Here is a 25,825-nt window from a genome sequence, read left to right on the forward strand (position 1 = left end):
AGAAATTTGGTGTCCAACTGGGAAGAGGGTGCCAGCATCTAGTGGCATTTAGGTGTCACTAAACATTTTACCATGCACAGGACAACCCCCACACGAGAGAACAGTCCCGCCCAAAATGTCAGTCATGCCGAGGTTGGGAGGCCCTATCTGCAGAGTCACTTTCCCTTGGAAGTACCCGCCCTGGATGGCTGGAGAAGGAAAGCTTTCCAAACGGCTGGGTCCGAGCCTCCTACGGTACAGTTGGGAGTGTGAGGCCAGAGGTACAGGGGGACACCCAGTGTCATTGGAATGACCAGGCTGGACGCAGGAGACCCCAGCTGGGCTGATAACTGGGGGTGGGCAGGGGAGACTCGGTCTGCCAAGAGTGACGCGCCAGTTTGCCAAGGTAGCACAGGCGGGGCCAGTGGCCCTGAAGTGCTGCCCACTACCCCCCCACCCCTCACCAAGGACATTAGCTTCCCTCTCACGCCTATGGCAGAGGAAGCCGGCTGTGCCTTTGAAAGGCAGCAATTACTGGCTGGGACCTTTGTTTCTGAATTCCTAGGCTGTGCACAGGCCTCCAGAACCTCCGAAGGCTGGGATTCTCAGAAGCTTGCCCCCAGCAGCAGAGCTGGTGCCTCCACTGCACAAAAAAGGCACGGAGTCCTGGTAGCAGTGGGGGCCCCAGGCCCTGGTCCTGGACCTGGCACCAACGCTCCTCCGGCCTCTAGATCTCAGGTATCCTCATCTGCGAAAGGGGAACATTGATCCTGACCCTGTCTGTGTCCGAGGCTGCTGTGGGGGTTGGAAGTCAGGATGCATGCCAAGGCAAGTGGGCTCCACTTAGCACCTGCCTCCTGGCTGCTCCCCCAGGCATGCTCCACCCCAGGGCCTCTGCACCACTGTTCCCACCAGGTGGCTGGGATGCTCCTCACCCTCCTGTGCTTCCAGACCAGAGGTCTTTCCTGGCCACCCTCCTGTCTCTGTCTATTCCCTTCACCTGGATTTATTTTCTCCATAGCTCTTGTCACCACTTGACACGTTATGTTAAAAACCAATTTCTTTGTCCACTTGCTGCCTATGCTCCCACCTGCCACAGACGCTCTGTGAAGGCAGCAGGACTGCTCAACGAGGGATCCTGACTGCCCAGCACCAGCAGGTGCTCAGGAAATAATGGCTGAATGCAGGAGGGGAAACGGTGGAGCTGAGGGGCTCCTACAGCCTCTGCTCCGACCCCTGCTCTGTCCTCCGGAGAGTGAGGCACTGGGGTGTTGGCTCTGAGGTCAAGTGTGGCCCCATCCAAGGGAGGGCTGTGCAGTGAGACCAGAGCGGGCAGAGGCACAAAACCTGCTCGGCCCCCACACACCCTGGAACAAAGAGCCCCATCCATCCTCCCTGCATGCCAGAACGTTCCTGGGCTGGCCCCGAGCAGGGCACCTGACTGGCCGGCGGGCGGAGTGGACAATGCAGACGAAGCTGCAGTGGTGCCCGTGGCATGGATACAGGAGCCTCCTCAGCTTCCCTCTCTGAGGCCACCCTGACACAGGCACCCACAGGCCTGCTGACACCCCCAGACAACCCATGAGGGGTGAGAGTATGTGTACCACTATGAGCCCACAAGCATGTATGTGCCCAAACAGGGCTGTGTGTGTGCCCATGTGCAAAAGTGACAGTGCCAGCGTCTGACTACAGGAAGTACTGGGTGTGGGGATGTTCTGGAGTCTGTGTGTGTATATGTGTGTTTGTGTGGGATTGCGCATTGGGCGTATGAGGAGCTGTGAGTATGAGGGCAGGGAGTGTGCTACAGTGTCGGGCAGTATTCACACCAGGATACCCAAACGTTCAGATCCCAGCTCTGCCCCCACAGTCTCGAATCCTGAGCAGGTGACGTCTGTGAAGTGGGCTAACAATAGCCCTGACTCACTGGGTGGCCATAAGGACTGTCAGCTTTCCTAAGCAAAGGAAGTGCTGTTATGATGATATGTGGGTGTGACTGTGGAGTGTCCGTGCAGAGGATCGGGTGAGTGCGTGCACGTATGCTCACGTGTATATGCATGTGTGCCACCCAGCTCTGTGTCCTCCAGGAGCGCACAAGGCGGGGTTGCCAGCCCCCAGCTGGCTAAAGGAAGCAGGGCCCAGATGGCCACTCCCTCGCTCCTCGCAGCCACAGGGTTTCAGAGTCGGTTGCTCTGACATCTTTCTAAATAGCATCTGCTGCAACCCCGACACGTGGGGCCCAGCCGTTGGTTGGTGTCTCCAGGGAAAGGGCCTACTATTTTGTGAGTCTCCTTTTGGGCTTGTTCAAAAACCCCCTCGCACAGAAGCCAAGCTCCTTAGCAGGACGAAGCTCCCTCCCAAACCTCCCCTAATTCCCCTCCTCCCTCTCCATGCACTGGCCATATCCACCCTGCACAGGTCCTCACACGGAGTGCCCCCTCTGGGACCACTCATCTCCCACACTCCAAATAGGGAACCAGTCAACTTCTAGTCCCCTCTACAATGCAGCACAGATGTCCCCTCCTCCCCAGTTCACATCGATGCACCCAACACAGCCCTCTAAGCCACCCCACTGCCAGGACAGGCTGCCTGTCACTTGTCTTCCTTGCCCATGAGACTGGAGCAAGGATCTGCTGACTTCCAATCCAGGGAGCTTTCCCTCTAGGCACAGCTGACTTCCAATCCAGGGAGCTTTCCCTCTAGGCATAGCCTCCAGTGTGTGTGTGTGTGTGTGTGTGTGTGTACAGAAAATGCTCTTTTTGGAAGCCATCGTGTGTGTGTGTGTGTGTGTGTGTACAGAAAATGCTCTTTTTGGAAGCCATTGTGTGTGTGTGTGTGTGTGTGTGTACAGAAAATGCTCTTTTTGGAAGCCATCGTGTGTGCGTGCGTGTGTGTGTGTGTGTGTGTGTGTACAGAAAATGCTCTTTTTGGAAGCCATCAAGATACAAAGCACATGGAAGCAGAGACCCTCAGACACCCGGCTCCCACCAAGCTATACACCAATAGTCAGGCTTCACCCCGCCTGGCTGCAGCCTTGGTCGTCATGGGAACTGCTGGCTGCAGGCTGGTCCCTGGGGGACCCACCAGCCTTGGATCTTGGAGGAACTATCAGCTGCAGCTTGATCCTCCAAGGGGCCTTCAGCTGAGCTCTGGTCTTTAGGGAGGGGACTTGCGACTGTAGTCCTGGTCTTTGAGGGGACCTTGATTTGAGGGGAAACCACTCCACGCTGTAGCTGTTCTCAGGGGACATTTCAGCAGTACCTCTGGTCCTTGGGGGAATTTCAGGGCCAAATGGTGGAGCTAATTTCCCCTGATGGCCTCTTGGAGGCCTGCTCTGGGTGCAGATGGGCAGTGGAGACCTAAGGAGATCTGGGCAGGCTGGGGTGGACGGCAAGACAGTACCTGTATCGGTCAGTGGAGAGGCTGCTTCCGGTGTCCAGGGAGCTCCTGAGGTGGCAAAAGCAAGACAGGGTTACTGATGGACTCACACACAGCCAACCCCTTGGGGGTCATGTCCACTCAGGCCCTAGTGGGTAGTCCCAGGACAGGTCCTGGGGCAGCTGGGCAGCCCTGGTAAGAGCGTCTGTCCCACATGCAAGAAACCATGTGCTTTCTTTCCCCTGCTGGGTCAGCTGAGAAGCTGCCTCAACTCTACCCCATGGCAATGTCAAGTCCCACTGCCCCCTGTTCAGATGGAAAAACTGAGGATCAAGGAGAGGAAGCAAAGTGGGCAGGGTTAAAGGTCCTCTCTGGCTGGCCCCAGACTTAACCTCGGGTGTGTTTGACCTGAGCCACCATGCTCCTTCCCCAAAGAGCCCCGCACCAGGAATCTCTGCAGACCCACAGGTTTGAGCCCACCCAGCCTCCAACCCGGGAGCCCTGGAGCCCAGGTTCCTGCCCAGATCCAGATTCAGCATCCAGCTCTGGATCTGGGCCCAGGAGCCTGGGTCCTGCCTCCTGCCTTTGACCAAGTTCAGTCTGTGCCATGGGGCGTGCACCTGGAGCCAGCCCAACCCGGATCACTTCCCACCTCCACCCATGACTAGCCATGGACTTGGTGCCTGTCCCTTCACCTCTCTGTGCCTCAGTTTCCTCATGTGTAAAATGGTAGTGGTAAAAGCAGATCTCTCACAGGGCAAAGCATGCATCTGAAAGGACTGTCTCTGTCTGCTCTGCTTGACAGCACACCCCATGTTCTATGTCTTCAGGGCCTGGGGTGATGCCTTCCTTGAGGCTGAGGGGTCCCACCCAAGCAACACTGCCTGTCCCTGCCCAGATGGGGAACATCAGCTATGTCACAGGACTCATCCCTAGAGACTGTGTCCTTGGAATACCCTCTCCTCCAATGGCACCTGCCTTCCTGAATGGGGCACCCACACCCCCCCATCACTGCTCCACACACCCCCATCACTGCTCCACATGCTTCTCCCCACCTGAGGCCTCAGAAGTCCAGGGCACAGCCAAGCCTGCGCCTATGTGTGGCCACAGTGGGCTTGACATTCTGAGCCCATGCTGGCTGCTTGCCATGGGCCATCCCAGCTTTGGCCTCCATTTCCCTACTTGCTCTCATACAAGAGCCCTGATGGACGCACTCCTGGAAGGAGGCTGACCTTCCCTTCCCAGTCCCATGCTGGCCTGTGATTCTGCTATTTCCTGTCTAGCTGCCAGCATGGCCACTGGTAGACCCTGTGCTCGGCAGATTCGAATCCCCAGTGCCAGTCCCCACTCCACACACCATCCCTCAGGGACTCCCATCCTCAGTGCAATGCTTCCTTCTTCCCCAGCCCCGGCCGAAGAGGCCACAGATGGCACCCCTCTCCCCGCGAGCCAGAACCCATCCAGGGCCACACCATGGGCTCAGCAGCTCTACCTGTGTGGCAGCAGTGCCCTGCCAAAGCTCATAAAGAAAAGAAGATGTGAGGGGCGGTGTCAGGACGTCCTGAGCTCACTTCCTGGTCCGGTCACAGTCCCGTGCCCAAACTGGGGTGGGCAACAGGTTTTCTAGGAGGGAGAGTTAGCGGGGTGGCAAGCAGGCCCTCCCTCCCTCCCAGTGTCAGGACCCACACTGGGTGTGGTGAGGAATTTTGGCCTTCAGGAAGTCCTGGATCTGGATAAGAGGACCCAGCCCTCCATCTCCCAGCCTGGCCGCTCAGCTGTACACGAGCCACATGAGATGATACCAATATGATGCGAAGAAGATACCACAAAATGGTGCCAGGTTCCCGGGCCCCACAGGCAGAGCCCACTGTATTCAGGCCCAGAGTCGTCCTGCCACAAGCATAGTGATTCAGCTCCCAGCTCTGTCCCACTCTGGCCACATCAGGACAAACAATGACAAACACAGCAATATCTTCACCTACTGCAGGGAGCCCACCTTGAGCTGTGTGTTCTTCCCAAACACTTCCTCACCCCACCCTTGCATTCACCTTATGAGGCGCATGGAATCATGTCCCCACGTCACGGACGCTGAAGCACGTGTGGCTCAGGGAGGCCCCATAATGGACCACCATTCCATTCCCTGCCTCTTTATCCAGAGGCAAACCCTTCAAAACCCTGCTCAAATGTCCACCCCTTTCTCTGACTGCCTACCTTTCACCCTCCTCACCGGACTCCTTTCTTCCTCCTTCCTTCTTCCTTTCCTCTCTCCCTCCTTCCCTTCCTTTCTTCTCCTATCTCTCACTTCCCTAACAATAGCAATTTTTTTTTAGAAGTTTCTAAGTGGCAGGAGTTAGTGTTAATATTCACAGGTACGAGCTCATCGAGCCCCGCAACGGAGGTACAGTCACACCCTACATGCTGTGGCACACAGGTCCGAGGAACTGAGCTGTGTGCGATGCTCTCTCTCCAGCCAGAGAGTATGGTCACTGAAGTCCGCATGTGAAGCTGGGGAACTGTCTGCAGGATGCAACGTGCCCTTGCAGGCCTGCTGTGGCCCAGTGCTGAACCCCACAGCAGGCAGTGGCCCCTGCCTGCCTTCTCTACTTCTCCCCACCTGTGTCCCTGTCCCCCAACGGGGACTCCTCTGTGGCCTGAAACACTCAGCATTTCCTCCCACTAGCTGCCTCGGTGCGCCCCCCACCCCCACCCCCAGACAGTACAGCTAGGACTGGCTCTGTATGGAGACCCTCCCTCTGTCAGCTGCCCTGTTGGGTCCAAGTTGTCTGAAGCCTTGTCTAGCCAAGACTGAAGCTTTGTTCTCCCTGCCACCCTTCTTCATCACTCAGCACAGCAGTGCACAGGCCAGGAACAGGCCCCAGCAAGAAAGGCCCAGAGTGAGGGTGCATGGGGTCCCCAGAGAGACTCCCAGCCCAGCAGACCTGAATTTGGAATCAACCCAAACTGGTTCTGCAAACCAGAAAGTGCCATTGCATGTATATTTGAGATACTCGCATCGTTATTTATTATTACATAGACTAGTGTATATTGAGACACAAGAGCTTAAAGGTTCACATGTGAGTTCTAGAGCCAAGAGAGCCAGGGTTCAAATCCTAGCTGTGCCACCTATTAGCTGAGTGCCCTTGGGCAAGTTAACTAAGCTCTCTGTGCTACAGTTTAGTTTTTCATCTGTAATGTTTTTGGAAGATTAAACATGTTAATACATGTAAAAGGTGTAAAACAGTGCCAAGAACACAGTCAGCATTCCATAAAAGCTAGCTCTGATTAGGACAGGACCCAAAAGATTTGTATGATATTCAATATACCTTATATTGTATTATATTACATATGTTAATGTGTGACACCAACAACATACAAGTAAAACATAAATGTTATATTAGTTCTATTAACATGCACACATAACATTTTATTAACACATTAACTCTATGTTAATAGATACTTGTTACATATATAAATATATGAGTCTCATATAATATATGGGGGGCACTGGGGGTCAGAGAGGTACAGCAAGGACCTCGGCGGCACCCAGTCTCCCTGAAGTTTTGCCAGTCCCATGTCCAGAGCTCTGTCCACCTGCTGGAGCTGTGTTGCTTCCCCTGCTCCGAGTCCTCCCAGCATCTTCAGGGGACCCTGGTCCAAGCTCATGGACACAGAGCTGCCGATCAGCCGGGCAGGGCTCCAGCCCCTCTTCCATCCCTCACTTCCGGCTCAGAGACAAGCAGCCCATTCTAGCCGCGCTGAGTGAGGCCCCTCCTCCCCCACCCCCAGCCCACTTCATGGCCTCCTGGGGAGGCTGCTTCCTTTCCTTTTCAGAACCAACTGGTTGCCCCAGGCTTACACCCTGGCACCGATTCTAAACAGCACCCGACCATTGATGCAAAGTTCCAGAGCAGGAAAAAGTGCTGGCTCTGTGCTGCACAGTCAGGAGAGGGCCCTCGGGGGATGGGCTGTCACTGGCAGTGGCACCATGGGGATGTTGGGGTGTGGTCTGTTCTGAGATCGGGTGCTGGTTACATGAGTGTGTTCAGTTTGTGGCAATTCTACAGGCCATACGCTGATGAAGTATGCACTTTCTGTACATACACAATAATTCAATAACAATGTACGCAAAGACATAAAACAGTCTGCCTCACGTTCCATCTCCAGCACCAGCCTGGAGTAGCAGAAGCCCAGGCCTCAGGCTTGGCTGGAAGTGGAGGTCATCCCCTTTCTTGCACAGCACCTGCATGACCTTGGAAACTCCCCTCCCTGCCTCAGTTTCCCTTTGCTAAATGAGGAAGTGGTCAGTGTTTCTATCCTGGCCGTATGATAAACAGCTGGGGTGCTTTTAAGAAATATCCATGCTTGGGCCCTAATGCAGACCAAGTTCCTGCACTTTGGCCTTTTAAAAAACACTGTTTAACCATAGATACATAAAAAGTTCCAACAAAAAGTACAGGATCCTGTGTGCCGCTTCCCTAGCCTTTCCCAGAGATAACATCTTATACAACTACAGTACACCATCAATGCTAGGAGAGCAATAGCCCGCTGGGCCCATCGGGACTTCAGCAGTTACACACACCTGTGTGTCCATGTGATTCCCTCTCACCCAGCCCTGTGTGGCCACCATGATGATCCAGCATGGTGCTGTCTCCTCACCAGGCTCCCTGGGAACCCTCCGTAGCCCCCTCATCCCTTCCCACCAGCCCTCATCCCTGGCAACTGCCCATCTCTTCTCCATCCCCGTCATTTTTTCATCTCTCAAGTGCTATACGAATGGAATCATCCAGCGTGCCACTTTTTAAGACTGGCTTTCTGCACTCAGCCCCATGTCCACTGCATTCAGCCATGCTTGGGTGTGGAGGGTCAGCTCTGCCTCTCTGCTAAGCAGCATTCCCTGGCATGGCCGGGACAGTGTATTTAGCCATTCGCCGCAGTTTCTGATTTGGGGGCTGGCATGACTCGGACAGCCGCAAGTGTTCTTGGAGCAGTGTTTGTGTAGACACAAGCCTTCACTTCTCTGGAATAAATGCCTAAGAGCCCAGCTGGTGGGTCGTATGGTGTGTGTATGACGCGTTTTAAAAGAAACTGCCAAGCTGTTTTCCAGCATGGCTGTACCATCTCACACTCCCACCGGCAACGGGTGAGTGATCCAGTTTCCCCGCAGCCCTCCTGGCATTTCACGTTGTCTCTTCCTATGTTAGCCATTAGGACAGATGTCCACAGCACCATGTCTAGCGGTGGTTTTAACCTCGTTTCCCCATCAGGGACGCTGCCACCCATCCTTCCATGAGCTTCTCTGCCTCCTGCATGTCATCCTTGCTGAGCGTCTATATGCACCTTCTGCTTCAGAAGCTCCCAGACCCAATGTGGAACCAGTGAATCCCCTCGGGCCTCCCAGGTTTAGACAGTTCTGTCCGTTTTCAAAGAACCCATTAGCTGCTGTAAGAATTCTTCCAGAACACCCTGTGCTTTCTGGAAGGAACACTTGGATCCGGGCCCCAGTGTGGGGTCCAGGTGGCCGAAGGCAGCGCTGAGCTGACTCAGTCAGACGATGACCTTGTGTGTTCCCGAGAGGGAATGGGAAGAAAAGGGAAGGAAGGTAGCGACCACGGGGAGAAGGGAGACTCTGGGAGTCGGCTCACAGCCCCGGCAGCTGCCATGACTGGGCTCACTGGCGGCAGCCGGTGAGTGGGCTGGGTCTGTGGTTTGGGGTGAGGGCGCGACCCGGGAGGGGCCTGAGGCAGGGATGCTTCAGACTGCCACAGGCCCCGGAAGGGCTTGTGTGAGTAATTTGCCTCAATTTCCAAAGGGGTGGGGAGGCCGCAGACCTCCCTGTTCCACCGTCCCCCTCCCTCTTATTAAATAAGTCGCACGTATTCACTGTACCAACTTTAGAAAATAACAGTGAAACACAACAAGGAAAATAAAATTATCCACCATTCCAACTCCCTGGGGATGCCCCAGTGTTAATATGTGAGGAGATTTTCTGGCTGTGCCTGTGCCTGAGTGTAGATGTGTTTTAGTTACACAAAACTACGCTCCACTCTGTGAAACACTTTCCTGCACTTCGCACCGTCTCTCCAGTGTGTTTCTGGGTTTGGAAGCATTCCTCCCCTCGCCCCATGGAAAGCTGGTGGAGCCTGGCAGGCACTCCCCCTGCCCACGGCGGGTGTTGAGCTTGGCTCTGTCTCTCTTGTTGGCCCTGGTAAACAAGGCAGTGGCTTCAATAGGGGTTCTGTGCACAGCCACAGTCTCTCCTTTAGGACCAATTCCTGGCATGGCTGAGGCACAGGCGGGATGTTTTTCGGGCTCTGGGTACACCCGGATGCCCACCCAGAGGTGGGACCAACATGCTCCTACCAGCAGTGGACTGTGAGTATTGGACCATTTTTAGGGCTCCAGAAGTTTCTCTGTTTGGGGCAGAGAGCAGGGCAAGGGAGGAAGCGGTATGCACCCTTCTACCCTGTCCCCCACATGCCAGGTCCTAGCCCTGTGGCTTACGTGTCAGCCACTGGTGTCCACAGCTGAGCTATGGGCTGTGTCACAGATGAGGCGAACAAGAGCATGCTGGGTCTGCATTCCTGCCCCCAGTTACCCCCCTTCAACGTTGCCAGAGAGAAGGGAGCCCAACAGCGATGCCAGGTCCCCCAGGCTCACTGTGCCCCTTGAACTCGGGGATGGGATGCAGTCATCCTTCCTCTCTGGGGCTCCTGAGGCTGAGGTGCAGAGAAGTGAAGAGGTGGCCTCTGGATTTGGGCCCAGGAAAGCCATTGTGTCACCTTGTGGTCTCATTCCATTATTCCCAGGGGGAAGGCTATTTGCCAATGTCACACAGCGGGACCCCAGGAGCCACAGTGGGGCACTCAGGTCAGATGGACCCTGTTGGGCTTTCCAGTGTAGGCCTCACAAGCCACATGACCCTGCCTGAGCCTCAGTGTCCTCATTTGTAAAATGGGGCTGATCAGAGGTTACAGCAAGGCTTCCAGGAGCTGACGGCTGGAGGCGCCTCATAAAGTGGCCTGAGGGTGTGCTGCAGCAACTCACATCCGCCTGTCCTGCCCAGGCCTCCCAGCCCTGAGAAGGCCACAGAAGGCTCCTGTCCACCCACCACTGGCCTTCCTGTCCTGGCTCTGGGCCACAGACCACCCTGCCTGTGGGCCTGGGGGCCCCACCACGGGCACAGTGAGGCGATTGTCCCAGGTTTGGCCTCCACACCCCTCCATCCTGCCAAACTGCCCTGCCCAGGAGCTCAGCCCGCCTTCGTTTGGAAAACTCCCTGCTGTGGGGGCAGATGGGAGTCTCAGTGAGGTCTTCCTGGACAGAGGGCCTGGGGTGCTGAGGCGGAAGCCCTGGGGTGAGGCCTGTCTGGGCCTCAGTTTCTCCATCAGTGTCATGAGGAGTTTGTCTAGAGAAGTGGTTATTAACTTTGGCAGGAAGAGTCTCAGGCCACATTGAAATGATGCTTCATTCCACCTAGTCTCCAGGCAGACCCCACTTCACATCAGAGCTTAGCACTGATTCATTTCACGCTCACAACCACCCTGTGACATGAGATATTCTCATCCCCACTTTACAGGTGTGAAAATGGAGGCACCTAGCCATGATCAGAGGCGTCACCATCCACGTGGGGCAGGGGCACAGGCAAAATACACAAACAAGGAAACCTCAAGTGATCCAGAAAGTAATACCAGGAGACCGTGGACGGGCAGGGTGGCAGGGCAGGGCGCTGCCCCCACTAACCTGGTTCAGAGCTGCCTTGAGGAGGCGGCGACCACTGAACCAAGGTCACAGAGGGAGGATGTGGCGTGCAAGGGGCCAGCAAGGACAAAGGCTTGTGGAGTGTCCTCAGAATATCCCAGGGAGGGGCCTTGGGGTGCAGGGTCCAGGTCTGGGGTGGGGCTAGGCCAGGCACCTACTGCAGGAACGAACACCTAGCTTGCAGAGAGGCCTACCTGGCCCACCATACCTGCCAAGTAGCAGGTATTTTTTTAATTAAAAAAAAGAATATATATATATATATATATATAAATGAATGAAAAATAAAAAAAATAAAAAATAAAAAAGCACCACCAAGATGTCACCCCACCATCTCAGCTTCTTCTGTGACCCCCAAAGGCTCCACCAGGGACTCTCTTCTTAAGGCAGCAGCATTAGTTGTGAGTGTCTCGGGGTCAGGGCATGTCCAGCTTCTCCTGGGCTTGTCTGGGTGGTACCAAGGCCTCACCGTGTGGCCCAGAGCCTGACCAAGCCTGTGCATCAGTGTCCTTCGGTCCCGAGCCCAGGACGGCTGCTGAGTCCTAGGCCCAATTCACTGATGGGCAAGAAGCAGAGAGAAGCCTTAGTCTAGTACCTGCTCGAGGGAGGGGGGTACCTGCAATCCTTGGGGTTCAGCCCTCCCAACCTCAACTCCTTGCCCTGCAAGAACCATCTGGCCCCACCTCATCTACAGGGCAAATACAGCTTCCAATAAGCCCTCTGGGGTCCGCCTGGCCTTTCTGGGGGGTCCTTCCTGGGTTTTCAGCCTCCCCTCCTCCAGGTGTCAGACCCTTCAGGTGCTGACAGGATCTCATTTAATTTAAAAGCTTGAGTTTCTTATTTCCGTTTTACAGATGAGGAAACTGAGGCTCAGAAAGGCAGAGACCTCCCCAAGCCTCCTCAGCAGATAAGTGGCTCCACTCAGCTCCTGACCTGAGCCTGTGGGGCTCTGTCCCCTGCTCCCTCCTCTAGGGTCCCAGACCACCCAGTCAGCTCAGGAGGCTGATCTCCAACCAGAACACCCTGGGCTCCTCAACCTCAGGATGGAGGCTTGGCTGAGGCGAGTGTCTCTAGGGTGTCCTTCCACTGGAGATCCTTTGGATATTGAGAAAGCAACCCAATCCACCACAGAACCAGCAACTTACACATTCTTAAAATTCAATTTTAAAATCGCTAATGCGTACTCATGGTTCAAAACTAAAATACAAAAGTTGTCAAGCGGAAGGTCTCCCTTCTAAATGATCCCCCTCCACCAGGCTGCCAGGCACACAATGCATAATACTTGTTCCCCTGGTGTCTTGTTCCTTACACGGAGCCCATCTCTTGGGCCCCCTTATAGGATTTCCTTATGTGAACATAAGCAGACACATATGCACACAGAGACGGGCGATATCTATGTGCCTGCAATGCATCCATGTTCCCCAGGTCTCTTGTTCCTTACACAGATGCCTTATCCTGGAGGCAATGTGCTCCTGCCTTCCCCCAATGACAGACTCTCGAAGTCGCTCTCTGGCCTCTCAGTCTCTGGCACAGCTGCCCATGTGGACTGAAGACACAGCCAGGGGATAGAGGTGGCCTCTGCTTCACAGCCCCACTCCCGGACCTGAGCCCCTGACCTAAAACAGTCATGGGGGACACAGTGTACACCTGCTGGGTGCAGTGGAGGCCACAGGCCAATCTTGGCCCTGTAGACTTTTCCATGCCCATTGGAGTGTCTACAGGACAACCCCCCAACCCACAGCACACCCTCAGAGCCATGCTGCCCTCACATGGCCAGACAAGCACACACATAAGACGCACTCAGCACCACACACACGCAGACACTCCACGCACACAGGCTCTTCCAGTGAGTGGCAGGGAACACCCCACTGTCCCCAGGCCTGGTCTTAGGTGGCAGAGCACAGACAGGAGACGCGCGTGGCACAGGGTCACACAATGAGCAAGGGTTAGGCTAGGATGGGACCCCAGACATCCTGCCTGCCAGCCTGAGGACTCTACTACTGGCACAGAGAAATGATTGTCCCAGGGTTGGCCTCCAATGCCCCTCCATCCTGCCAAACTGCCCTGCCCAGGAGCTCAGCCACCTGATTGAGAAAACTCCCTGCTGTTTAGGGCTCTCCTTACCCACTCCTACACCCCGTGCCTGCACTCAGCAACCACATGAAAGGAAGATCTGCCCCCAGGTTCCCTGCAACTGAGGGCCAGGAGCCCAGACAGCAGGTGACAAAACAGCTCAGGCTTAACTCACACATCTTTCTCATTAAGAAAAAACATTTTCAGGCCTGGCACAGTGGCTCACACCTGTAATTCCCGTAATTCAGGAGGCCAAGGCGGGCGGATCACTTGAGGTCAGGAGTTTGAGACCAGCCTGGCCAACATGGTAAAATCCTGTCTCTACTAAAAATACAAAAATTAGCCAGGTGTGGTGGTGTGCACTTGTAGTCCCAGCTACTCAGGAGGCTGAGGCACAAGAATTGCTTAAAACCTGGTGGGCAGAGGTTGCAGTGAGCTGAGATGGCACCACTGCACTCCAGACTGGGTGACAGAGGGAGACTCTGTCTCAAAAAAAGAAAAAACATTTTCAAATCCACTGTGGGCCAGACGCTGTTCCACACAAACCCCATAAAAATGTGAAGGTTAGGAGAGGCCAAGAAAGGTTAGGGCCACGATATGCTGAGTGCCCTTGTGTGCCCGGTATATGACCTCTGTCCTTCCAATAATCCTTGGGGGCAGCGTTCTTATCTCTCCCACCTTGAGGAGGAGCAAGCTGGAGTTCAAAGAGGTAAAGGAGTTGTCTGAAGTCACACAGAAGGTGATGGCCCTCTTTGTGGCCGGTCAGCCTCTGAGGAGGACCTGGAGGACAGCTGCAGGGGACCTGAAGCTTAGTGGAAGCAGAACCCACTCCCAGCCTGTGGGTTCAAGAGTGTGTTGGTTTCTGGATAAACAGAGAGCCCAACCTGCCTCCCATCCCCCGCCATGCATGAGAAGGAGCTGGAAAGCTCTGTCTGAGCGCTGGGGCTTCTGTTTCAGGGGCGCAAGATGCTGTCACGGCATGCTCTGTTCCCGATGCATCTGTCTCCGCTTGGGACACAGAGCATTCTCCTGGCACAGAGCTGCAGCAGGGCATCAGGCCTTGGGTGCCCTCAGCCCAGAGGGTGGCTGGTGGCTTTGGGCAGCAGTGGCGAGCACTGCCCTCAGCCAGGTGGGTGGGCTGAGCCCTGGGGTGCAGGAGGTGGATGGAGGGGTAGTGCCCTCACCAGGGTATGAGAGTGGGGATGGTGCCAGCCTCTGACACAGCCTCTCCTGGGGTAGCCATCTCTTCCTGGGCTCCCTCTACCCTTTGGTGCCACCAAAGTCACTGTCCTGAGTCTGACCTCCTTCTACCCCAACTTCCAGACACAAGGAGCTCAGTGCTCCCGGGGTCCTCCCTGGGTGTCCTGTAGGGCTCTCCTTACACCAGCAGGCCCCACCCCAGGGGCCCATCTCGGCAATGGCGCTGCCACCCATCAGACTCCCAGGCCAGATCACCATGGTCTACCATGCCTTTGATGCCCTGTTCTCCCCTGCTCCCTCCTAGCCTTGGGCTGAATCTCTGTGGGCACCCTGGGCACCTGTGCTCCAGCAGCTGCCTTGGCCTCCCCCTCAGACCACCTCCAGCTTTTCCTATCACCCCCTGCCCACCCAGCACAGGCCTGGCACAGGGGCACCCTCTGGGTGATGTGAGAAAGAGAGGTGGTATGTGGACTCACGCCTGGAATCCCAGCACTTCAGGAGGCTGAGACAGGAGGAACCCCAGGGGTTTGAGACCAGCCTGGACAACATGGCAAAACCCAGTCTCTACAAAAAAATATAAAAAATTAGCCAGTGTTGTGGTAGGTGCCTGTGGTCCCAGCTACCTGGGAGGCTGAGGTGGGAGGATCACCTGAGCTCAGGAATTCAAGGCTGCAGTGAGCCGAGATTGGGCCACTATACTCCAGCCTGGGTAACAGAGCAAGACCCTTTCTAAAAAATGAAAGAAGGAAGGAAGGGAGGGAAACAGGGAAGTAAGGAGGGAGGGGAGGGAGAGGAGGGGAGGAAAAAGAGAGACAACATAGCTGGGCGTGGTAATCCCAGCACTTTGGGAGGCCAAGGCGGGCAGATCACGAGGTCAAGAGATTGAGACCATCCTGGCCAACATGGTGAAACCTCATCTCTACTAAAAATACAAAAATTAGCTGGGCGTGGTGATGAGTGCCTGTAGTCCCAGCTACTCAGGAGGCTGAGGCAGGAGAATCGCTTGAACCTGGGAGGTGGAAGTTGCAGTGAGCCAAGATTGTGCCACTGCACTCCAGGCTGGGTAACAAGAGTGAGACTCTGTCTCCAAAAAAAAAAAAAGCGACAAGACAACACACACTTCAGGCTAAAGGAGATAATGTGGGTCTCTGGTCACTCTGTTGCTCTAGGGATAATTCTGTAGCAGCAGTGAACTGTGGCCCTCAGGGGCCACAGTCTGATGGGAGGACTGGGTACACTCAGGGTTGCTGTGGGTGCTACATCCTGGGTTGGTGACATGCTCAGCACTGGCCTCAGAAGGGATGAGGCACCAGCTTGGGGATGGCATCCAGGCAGTGGAAACGTCTGTGCTGAGTGCCACCACGATGTGCTGAGTGCCAGCATGTGCCCAGTACATGACCTCTGTCCTTCCAAACATCCTTGGGGGCAGGGGTTGTTATCTCTCCCACTTTGCAGAGGAGCAAGCTGGGGTTCAGAGAGGTAATGGGGTGGTCTGCAGTCACACAGCAGGTAAGGGCCATCTTTGTGGCCAGTCAGCACCATGGGAGAGTAAGGTGGGGAGGTGGAAATGGTCTGTGCACATTGGCGTGCAAAGAGGAGGCAGGTGTGGCTGAAAGGAAGGGAGTGAGGGTGGGAGTAGGGGGGCTGAAGAGGGCCGGGAAAGGCCAAGCCCTGTAGTGAACAGGCTCCTGCAGGCAGGCCCGGGACCTTACGCCTGGATCCAGGTTTGATGTCAGTGAAGGCAGATGCAGTTGTAGGAAGAGGGGTGACCAGCTCCTGCAGTCTCAGGGCCTTATTCCATGCCCTGGCTTTCCACTGATGAGTGGGGTAGCCCTGGGAATAATCCCCTCCCGCTCTGGGCTCATGCTCCCTCTGGATCTGGGCTTCCTGCAAGGAGGCCACCTGTCCAAGGCTGGATGATGGGCCAAGGGCACGTCTAAGGAACAAGGATAGGACAGAGGCAAAGCCACAGCTGTTGGGGCAGGGTGGGATCTGGTGTGTCTGGTCAGCAGCAGCAGCCCTGCCCCCCAGGGCCTCCAGGACCAGAAGACTCATCAGCCAGAAGCTCCAGGAGGAGCTTGCCGCTGTGAAGACAGGCACCCTTGGTCCTGAGAGGGGCACCCGGAGAGCCAAGACTCAGCAGAGGGAACATGGGGCTGTGCCCAGGCCTCAGGCCCAACACCCGGAGTCTGAATCCCACCTGAACCCAGAGGGGGCCTCGAGAGGATCTATGTCCCTCATGGACCCCAGTCTCCTCTGCACATGGGCCCCCGAGCCCTGCACTGCCTCCAGGGTAATTCCCAGGGTCTCTCCCCATTACCTCCTATGTGAGTGCTCTATAAACTGGAACACACACATGCAAAGGTGACGTTAATTCCAGCCACAGCATCCCAGGCCACAAGTGGCCTGGCCCTCCCTGAGAAGTTGCTCTTGCTCAGGAACACCCTGTGCACTTCCTACACCATGGATCGTCATTGCCCTGGCCCACGAGGCCGGGAATGGCCCATATTACAGATGGGGACGCGGGGACAGAGCCAGCAGCACGGGCGTGACTGCCTCTCCTCCACACTGTTCCTCCCCAGGGAGGCTCAGCACAGCCAGGAAGGGTTTCCCCTCTCTGAGGTGCTGGTAAAAAGGATTTCAGGTGGATCTGGAATAAATGATGAGTTTTCTCATGTAGCATACAATGCCCTAGGCAGTGTTAAAAAAATATCTATCACTAGGAAAAGAGGAAAGATGAAATGGTAAGAAAAATTGCCCGTTTATAGGTCCCAGTTGACAAAGTAAGAGAGGGATGTGCCAGCCCAGAGGTACAGCTGAATCCTGAACATCAGGGGTCCCAGGACTTACCTAGCACATGCAGTCCCCTGCCCCCACCAAGGTCCACAGAGCCTCTGACACACAGACCCCCACACTCCCTGCCCTGTGCTGATGCCAGGGGCCAGCCGCCCGGTGGGGGGTGCTGGGCTCGCCTCCCTGGTGCCTGCTCAGTCTAGACTTGCCCCAAACTGCCAGGCTCTCCTCTATCTCCAAGCAAAGCCCATGGCCTCTTTCTAGACTTGGTTTACCCCCCACCCCAACAAACACACACATTTGAATTCCCCTCCTAATTCCCAGCCCAGTGAGTGGTTCAGTGGGGCCAACCCCATGCTCCAGCTCCAGGTGTCGCCAAGTGAACGAGGCTGGCCAATCAGCACATGGCCCCTCCTGGGGATGGAGATGGTTTCAGGAATGGCCATGAGCCCCAGGTGGAGCAGGGGGACTGAGGCTGCTGAGGGGGCTGGAGCCTCCACACAGGAATGTGTCCTGGGGAAAGGTGAATAGGACACGGCCACGGGAGTGTGGGAGTCCCTGGAGCCAGCCACACTGAAGCCAGACCATGGGATACTCACTGACAGTAACCACAGAAATCCCTCTTACTTGAGTTTCTGCCGTTTGCCACCCAAAGGCTCCTGATGGATGTGCTGTTACAGCCCCACCTCCCTTCCCTTCCCAGATGTTCACATTTCTTAAGTCCTAGCACATCCTGAAGCCCAGCCCTGTGCCATGAGAATCCAGGGGAGGAAGGGGACAGGAATAATCTCTATAGGTCCCAGAGACACCACAGGCTTTATTACCTCATTCTGCCCTGATGGCTACCCTGCAAAGCTGGAATTATTAGCCTCATTTTACAGAAAAGGAATTAGGTTCAGAGAGGTTAAGTAGTCTGTCCCAAGTCACACAGCCACTGGGCAGCAGATAAGGGGTTTCATGGAAAGTGCTGGATCCTGTCAGGGGAGGTACAGAAAAAGGTTGTGATTACCCCCAGATCTTGGACCCCACATCTACTGGGCCCACCTGGTCTTGGGGAGCTCCTCTGAGGCAGCCCGACCTCTCTGCAGCCCAGAGACGGTCAGGGGACAGAAGCCTGAATAAGGAAGGGGGCTGGAGAGACTTGAGGGCGTTTCTCTCTTATTTGATAATGGAGGGCAAATGGGAGGAAAATGCTGTGTTATCGTGGGGCCACCGAGAGACCTGAGAGACAGGCAGCAAATTTCAGCCAGGGCCTGGTGATTTAAGATGCATCACTTCCCTTAGTAATCATTCCAAGCAGATGCCAGGGATGTCTTGATGAGGAATGAAGTCCTCGGAGCCAATGAAACATTTTTCTATTAGCCGTGCTCAGGTCAGCCCCCTGCTGAGCCACAGGGGTTGCTCTGACAGGACCCTCATCCCTCGGAGGTCAGGCCAGTGTGGCGCGGTCACACCATGGGAGACAAAGGGGGAAGGGACATCTCTGGTGCAGCCTGAGCTCCTCGGAGTCCTGTAACCTGAGCTCACGCTCAGGAAATGGGATGCACAGGAGAGGGAAAAGCCACGGCTACTGGGCTGGGCAGTCTAGTGGGCACATACTGGCCCCTCAGAGAGTCAACACCACACCTGGCCCGGCTTCCCCACTGCCCTGTTCACTGCCCTAGTCCTGCCCACAACCTCACCAGCCATGCCCCGACTTTCCTTCAACCAGTGACAAGTCAATTCACTGACAGTCAATTCATAGAACAGTCCATTTGTAGAATGACAAAGTCATCAAAAGTACTAGCTTCCTTCCTTAACCTTTTAGCTTCAGTTGACTGGTCCATTTTTGTCTTCAAAATGGCATTTGATGGAATGTTATTTGTCTCTGTCCCAGCTGCCTATTGCGGTGGTGGGAGGCAGAGACAAGTATGGTGACTGTGTCATCAGCAACGCTGCTGGCACAGGGCAGAGGAGGGCAGGAGTGGCCATCAGCAGGGCTGTCCTGCAAGCCCAGGGGAGCAGGAAGGCCCACCTGAGAAGAGGCCTGGGCTGGGGCTGGGGCCCTGGTTCTAGGAGGCATCTGAGGACAATGGATAAGACCCCCACTCCATCAGCTAGCTGACATCCACCACTTGCTGGCAGAGCAGGGTCTCAAACTCAGAACCCCTGGGGGCCAGCCAGGCCCCAGCTGGCAGCAAAAGGGGCTTGTGCTGCCTTTCTGGGGTGAGGGGCTGACCCCAGTACCCCTGGTGTGATTTAGCCTTGGACAGAAGGGGCCAAGGTGTCTCAGGTGTCAGGGAGGGGAGGGGCAGTACAGGTTGGTGACCATGTGTACCACCAAGGAACTGAGACTGGGAGGTCACTGGCTGTCTGCTGTCCCCTAGTCACCAGAGATCTCAGCCTGTCAGACCTGATACCTACCCTTACCTTTTTTAAATTAAACTTTATTTTGATATCATTGTATATTTATTTGCAGTTATTAAAAAAAATACAGAGAGATCTTATATATACCGTTTCCCCCAACGGTAACATCTTACGAAACTATAGGACTCCATCACCACCAGGATATGACGCCGCGCTGTCCACCCATCTTAGGCAGATTTCCTGTTTTGCTTATACTCTGGAGCCTACACACATGATAAGCCTGCATAGAACTAAACACACACATGCACACACATACAGGCACATACAAGTACCACCACAGCCAAAATACACAGTAGCTCCATTATCACAATGATCCTTTGTCCACCACCTGCCTCCTTAAAACCAGAGCTTTGCACTATCCTCTTCTCTCTTCTCAAATGAAGTTGACGTGTCATGTGATCTATCTACACGCATATTTAAAACAGAAGCAAGAGAATGCCCGGATGGTAACATTACAAAAAAAGAGGAAAATAATTTAGAATAAAATAAAGGGTAATTTGTCACATAAGTGGTGGGTGGGCCTATCCTTTAGTCACCTGCCCGGTCATGTGACAGTGGCCACAAACCCAGATGGATGCCGGAGTTCTCTGGGGTCTCTGGCACCATGAGAGATGCCATCCTTGGTGATGTAGTGCTCTGAACGGTGGCAGCTCTTGGCTGAGCTCCGAACATATCAGAGTCTGATCTTCCCTCAACTGCGAGAGCAGTTGCATTCCTGGAAAACTCAATGCATATTCAAATCATACAAAATGCATTTTGTGGTTTAGACGTCAAGAGGAGTGAGGACTGGACTCAGATAGCTGCTCGCAGATTTTCACACCCATAAACACCTGTGCGGATTCTTGGTGTGGGGGCCTGCTCTGCACCACCTAGGCTGTCAGTTTCCCTGGCCCCGCTCCCACACTCCCTCTGGCAGCTCTGCCCGCATCTGGGGCCCACTGGCAAACAGAGGCTGACAACTGTGCCCAGGACTGACCTGGACGGAGAGCCAACCAAGGTGACAATGATGACGCTCAACGCATAGGCTTCCTGCAGGTGTGTGTGAATGGTGGGGGTTCATCTTGGAATGTTCAGGCCCAGTCCCGCCAGCCTCCCTTCTCCTTCCTGGGGGAGACACACAGGGCGTGCCTTCCTTCATGGAGGCCCCACTGCAAGCAGCAGGCCAGGGCTTCCCTTGGAGGGAGACCACCGCCTCCTGCAGGGGCTGGCTGGTCACACGTCCCCCAAGTTGAGCATTTCACTGGCTCAAATCCAGAACCACAAAGCAGGGACGGGAAAACTAAACTGCTTTGTGCACTCACACACACGCACGGAAATTCACCAAGGACCCAAAAGAACTGGACACAGCCGTGGCCTCTGGGCAGAAGAACAAGAAGCGAGGGGACCAAATAGAAACTGTGCAGCCTTTTTTTGTACCATGGGGGTGAATAATCTCTCTGTTATATGAATACATTCAAAAAAGGACAAAGATGTAAGCATCCCTATTGTAAGCTAAACTTCATCACTGACACTCTTATTTAAGAAGGGGACATTTGGCCGGGCGCGGTGGCTCAAGCCTGTAATCCCAGCACTTTGGGAGGCCGAGGCGGGTGGATCACGAGGTCAAGAGATCGAGACCATCCTGGTCAACATGGTGAAACCCCGTCTCTACTAATACAAAAAATTAGCTGGGCACGGTGGTGCGTGCCTGTAATCCCAGCTACTCAGGAGGCTGAGGCAGGAGAATTGCCTGAACCCAGGAGGCGGAGATTGCGGTGAGCCGAGATCGCGCCATTGCGCTCCAGCCTGGGTATCAAGAGCGAAACTCCGTCTCAAAAAAAAAAAAGAAGGGGACATTTAACACAAGATACCACTTTACACCATTACGATGGTTATTATTAAAGACAAACAGAAAACAACAAGTGATGGTGAAGATGTGGAGAAACTGGGACCCCTGTGCACTGCTGGAGGGAGGTAAAGCAGTGCAGCCGCTGCGGACAGCAGGACGGCGGCTCCTGAAAAAGCTCCACACCCAGTCACCATCTGACCCAGCCATCCCACTTCTGAGTATACACCCAAAAGAAATGGAACCAGGGACTTGGAGAGGTGTTTGCACACCCGTGTTCACAGCAGCACTATTCACAATAGCCAAAAGACGGAAACAACCAAATACTCATAGACGGGTGAGTGGACGAACAAAATGTGGTCAATCTGCACAATGGAACAGTGTTCAGCTTTAAAAAGGAAGGAAGTTCTGACCACTGCTGCAGCACGGATGCGCCTTGAGGACATGATGCTCAGTGAAGTAAGCCAGCCAGGAAAGGACAAATGCTGTCCCATTCCACTCACATGCCGTCCCCAGGGCAGTCACATCCACAGGAGAATAGGATGCGTACTGTGGAGCCTACACACGTGATAAGACTGCATAGAGCTAAACACACACGTACGGGCACATACAAGTACCAGCACAGTCAACGGTGGCATTTGTGCATGCCTGTGTCACGTTCTACTCTACTCAGTCAATGGTGGAGAGTAGAATGGTGGGCGCCAGGGGCTGGGGATGCCAGATGGGAGTCTGCACTTACAGAGCGGAGCCCCGTTTGGGAAGGTGAAGAAGTGCTGGAGATGGATGGTGTGTTGGCTGCACTATACTGGGAACGTACTTACAGCCGCTGAAGTGTATAATTAAAAAGGGCTAAAATGTGGGCGATCTGCACGATGGAACAGTGTTCCACTTTAAAAAGGAAGTTTTCTGTCTATCTTACCACAATTTGAAAAGTGGTGATTTGTGCCTTGTCAGGCCAGGCCCTGCAGGGATGCCAGAAAGCAAAGGCGGGACTTCCGGGCAGCTGGTGACAGCAAAGGGGCCGGCACAGGGTCTGTCACAGGGAGGACTCACCATGAGGGAGCTCCAGGAGGGGACCAATTTGCCAGGGGCAGTCAGGAAAGAGGCACAGGTTGGACTGTGAGGTCTGAGGCAAAGGGGAGGAAGGGCACTCCTGGCAGAGAAGCCAGCATGGGCAAGAGTGTGGCGGGGTGAGCCCTCCAGGCAGGGCTGGGCAGGAGGTGGAGTGTTGTGGGATCAGGGGAGGCCAGGAAGGGTGGGAGAGAGGGCCTCGCCCCAGAGCAGCTAAGAAGAGAGGGGCATGTCTAGAAAGGGGTGCCCACTGCCCCACCCTGTTCTCTTCCCAGCTCTATCCAGGAGCAGCTCTGGCAGGTGCCATCAACGTCTTATTTACTGCTCCTCTCTGGACGGTCAGCTCCCTGCAGGCAGGCCTGGCCTGGCTCGTTTACAGGCATAGCCCACAGGCCTGGCATGTGTCAGGATGTGGACTAGGTATCCAGTGACCACGGTGGGCTGAGTGAATGAACGGGTGAGTGATCGGCAGGATGGGGTCATGGGAACGAGCCGGCATGCCTGGAGCTGCTGTGCCTGGCAGACACCGCTCCTCCCACTCCCAGCCCCCGTGTGTCGCAGCATAACCAGGAACCTTCCAGATGAGGTCACAGGTCCAGAGAGGGCAAGCAGCCTGCCCAGGGTCACACAGTGAGGCAGGGACAGAGCTAGAATGGAGCCTCCCTGTCCTGCTGTGTAAGGCCCCAGGTGGGCCAGGGCCTCAGAGACCAAGGGGCAGCGTATTTTCATCCACTCTGCCTGCAGGGAGCCTCCTGGGGTAAGAGTGGGGAGTGAGAGAACAGGAGCCATCCAACAGGCTGGAAGGGGCGGGAAGGGCAGATGGGGCTGTGTCATCAGTAGGCTTTTGGGGCAAAGGAGTACACTCTAAGGTGAGCCTGGGAGCAGCTTATTCAGCATCCAGGAGCAACACCTCCTAAGCCCCCACTGGTGGTGACAAAATTGGTCTGGTTCACAGGCACTGGGTGCTGGGCTCCCAGCCACCGTGGGACAAGTACTCTTGGCACCCGGGACAAGTGGGCTGGGGGCAGCCGTGCCACAGGGGCAGTGGCCAACATTCCACGCAGTGCTTGCAGTGGGGGAAGGGGTGGGGAGGGACAGAGCCTCGAGGCTGGGAGATCTGGAACCTGCTTGGGGTAAGCCGCCAGGCCCCCCAACACCTGGACCCCCTGACAGCCCTTCTCCCCTTCCTCACCCCATCTCTGTGCAATGGGTGGGCACTGGCCCCACCCACAAGGGCGCACAGACCTGGCCAGGGAGGAGCAGGATCTGGAGTCAGGCAGACTCACTGGCTGTGACCCTGAGCAAGGCCCTTCCCTGGAAAATAGGATGACATACAACCACCCTGCCAGTGTTGTGGGATTCAACAAGATAAGGCCCTTTTGTTGTTATTCTTAGAGACCAAGTGAGCAAGTCAGCGCAAGGAGGCAGGCCAGGGCCCTGAGGAGAGGGTGCCAAGTCCTTTAGGGGTGCAGGGACCTTGCGGGGCTTCAGCAAAGGGCCACCAGGGAGGGACAAGGATGGCTCGACACTTGCTGAGCTTGGGGCCCGGCCTGCCCGCTGACGCGCAGGTAAGCCCCTCAAGGGGAGTATCAGCCCCGCTACACAGAGCAGGAGGTCAGGCCCAGTGCCTGTGCTTGGGCACTTGGAAAAAGATGCTGACCACAGGCTGACCGAGGCCCAGCAGGGTCCTGCGCCGGGGCTGGCACCAGTCCAGGCCTTTCCCTTCCTCTGAGGCCCAGGGAGGGCCTGGATGCCAGACCTGTCCTTCATGGATCCTTTGGTGCAAAATGGTGGCAGGTGGGTAGATCAGAGGTGGGTGCTTGCCTAAGCAGATGCTCCTTGTTGCCCTGCCTGTCCAGCAACTACCAGAAAAGCCTGTTCCTCTCGGTCTCTAAAATTCACCCCAGTCAGGGTCTCTAAGTCCCAACATTGTGCCAGGCCCGTGTCAGCTTTGGGTATACAATAGGGAGCAGACCTGGGCCCTGTCCTTGCAAAGGGGCAGAGTCAGTGGCCAGGCCTCTGAATTTTCAGGCCCCAGGCTCATGACAGCCCCTCATGGCTGGGAGGCCCCAGTGCAGTTCCCCAGCCTCCTTAACCCCCAGTCTCTTTTTCATATCTTTAGCCTCCAGAACAATGAGTCTCTTTACTCTACGGCCTCCATGAGTAACCCCAGCCCCTTTACCTCTCTTCCTGGCCCAGTCTGCTCCAGCCACACCATCCTCCCTCTGTGGCCCAATCCTGCCAAGCATGCCCTCACCGGACCTTGTACTTGCTGTCCCCTGCACCCAGGGCCCCCACACTTCTCCTGGATAGTTCCTCCTAATCATTTAGATTTCTGTTCAAAGGCCACCTCCTCCAGGAAGCCCTCCTTACTTCCTGAGTAGCCACGCCATTCACTGGATCCATTACCATTGAGCACTCTACCATCTTCATTTCTCTGTGTGCTTCTCCTCACAGTATCCCCTGAGAGTGGTACCCTCTCAGCGGTTCCCAGCACTGAGCTGGGCACACAGCAGGTGCACTATGAACATTAGCTGAACACAGGGAAGTGGAGACCCAGGCCTGGCTGTGTGACCTTGGCTGCATATCTCAGCCTTTCAGAGTCATAACCAGGACCTTCCCAATTGCCTCCTGGAGCTGTAAAGGGCAGACAGATGCTACAACATTCTTGGAAAATAGCCCAGTGCTGTGTGGGTCATTCATAGTGACCATTTTTGACAGTGATCACTGCATCTGCATGGAAGGAAGGGCTACTGGTCATTACGTGTGCTTGAGAGTGAAGACTGGGCCTCAGGTTCCCCACCTGCCTCTCTCTCTGTGGGCTGGGGCTGCTGTTCCTTGGCATCCAGCCCAGGCCCACTGTCCAGCAGATGCTGATAATTGTGCCTGCAGAACTGAGCCAGCCCAGGTGACAATGGTGAAGCCTCAATGCACAGGTTTCCTGGAGGTGTGTGTGTGGACTATTCCAGGCCCAGGCCCACCAGTGTCCCTTCTCCTGTCTGGGGGAGACCCACCAGGGGTGGGCTTCCTTCATGGAGGCCCCACTGCAAGCTGCAGGCCAGCGTTTCCCGTGGGAGGGAGACCACTGCCTCCTGCAGGGGCTGGCTGGTCACCATGTCTCCCAAACAGAAGGAAGACAGGGACCGGGACAGTTCCAGAAAGTGAATGAATGAATGAGCAGGCATGGGTGGGAGAGTGCCCTACTCCGACCTGGCCAAGCAGCCCGCATCTCACACACCACACACTCCTCACAGCCTCACTTCCTGCGTTCAAGTGACAGGATGTGATGTGCCCACGAGGACAGAGGGTCCCCATGCAGAGATGATGAAAAGGACGCTGTAGTTACAG

At 55.3% G+C, this 25,825-nt stretch overlaps 1 protein-coding gene across 1 annotated transcript in view; it reads right to left on the reverse strand.

The window, feature by feature from the left end:
* Positions 1–25,825, reverse strand: part of IQSEC1 (IQ motif and Sec7 domain ArfGEF 1) — a 397,024-nt gene that overhangs the window by 149,477 nt on the left and 221,722 nt on the right. Inside the window, 1 exon segment of the mRNA XM_064362059.1 lies at positions 3,379–3,423. Within this exon segment, the coding sequence (XP_064218129.1) occupies positions 3,379–3,423 (45 nt within the window).

Source organism: Aotus nancymaae, unplaced genomic scaffold (assembly GCF_030222135.1).
Source record: "Aotus nancymaae isolate 86718 unplaced genomic scaffold, 86718_ANA_hifiasm-v0.15.2.pri h1tg000046l, whole genome shotgun sequence".
NCBI classification, from domain to species: domain Eukaryota; kingdom Metazoa; phylum Chordata; class Mammalia; order Primates; family Aotidae; genus Aotus; species Aotus nancymaae.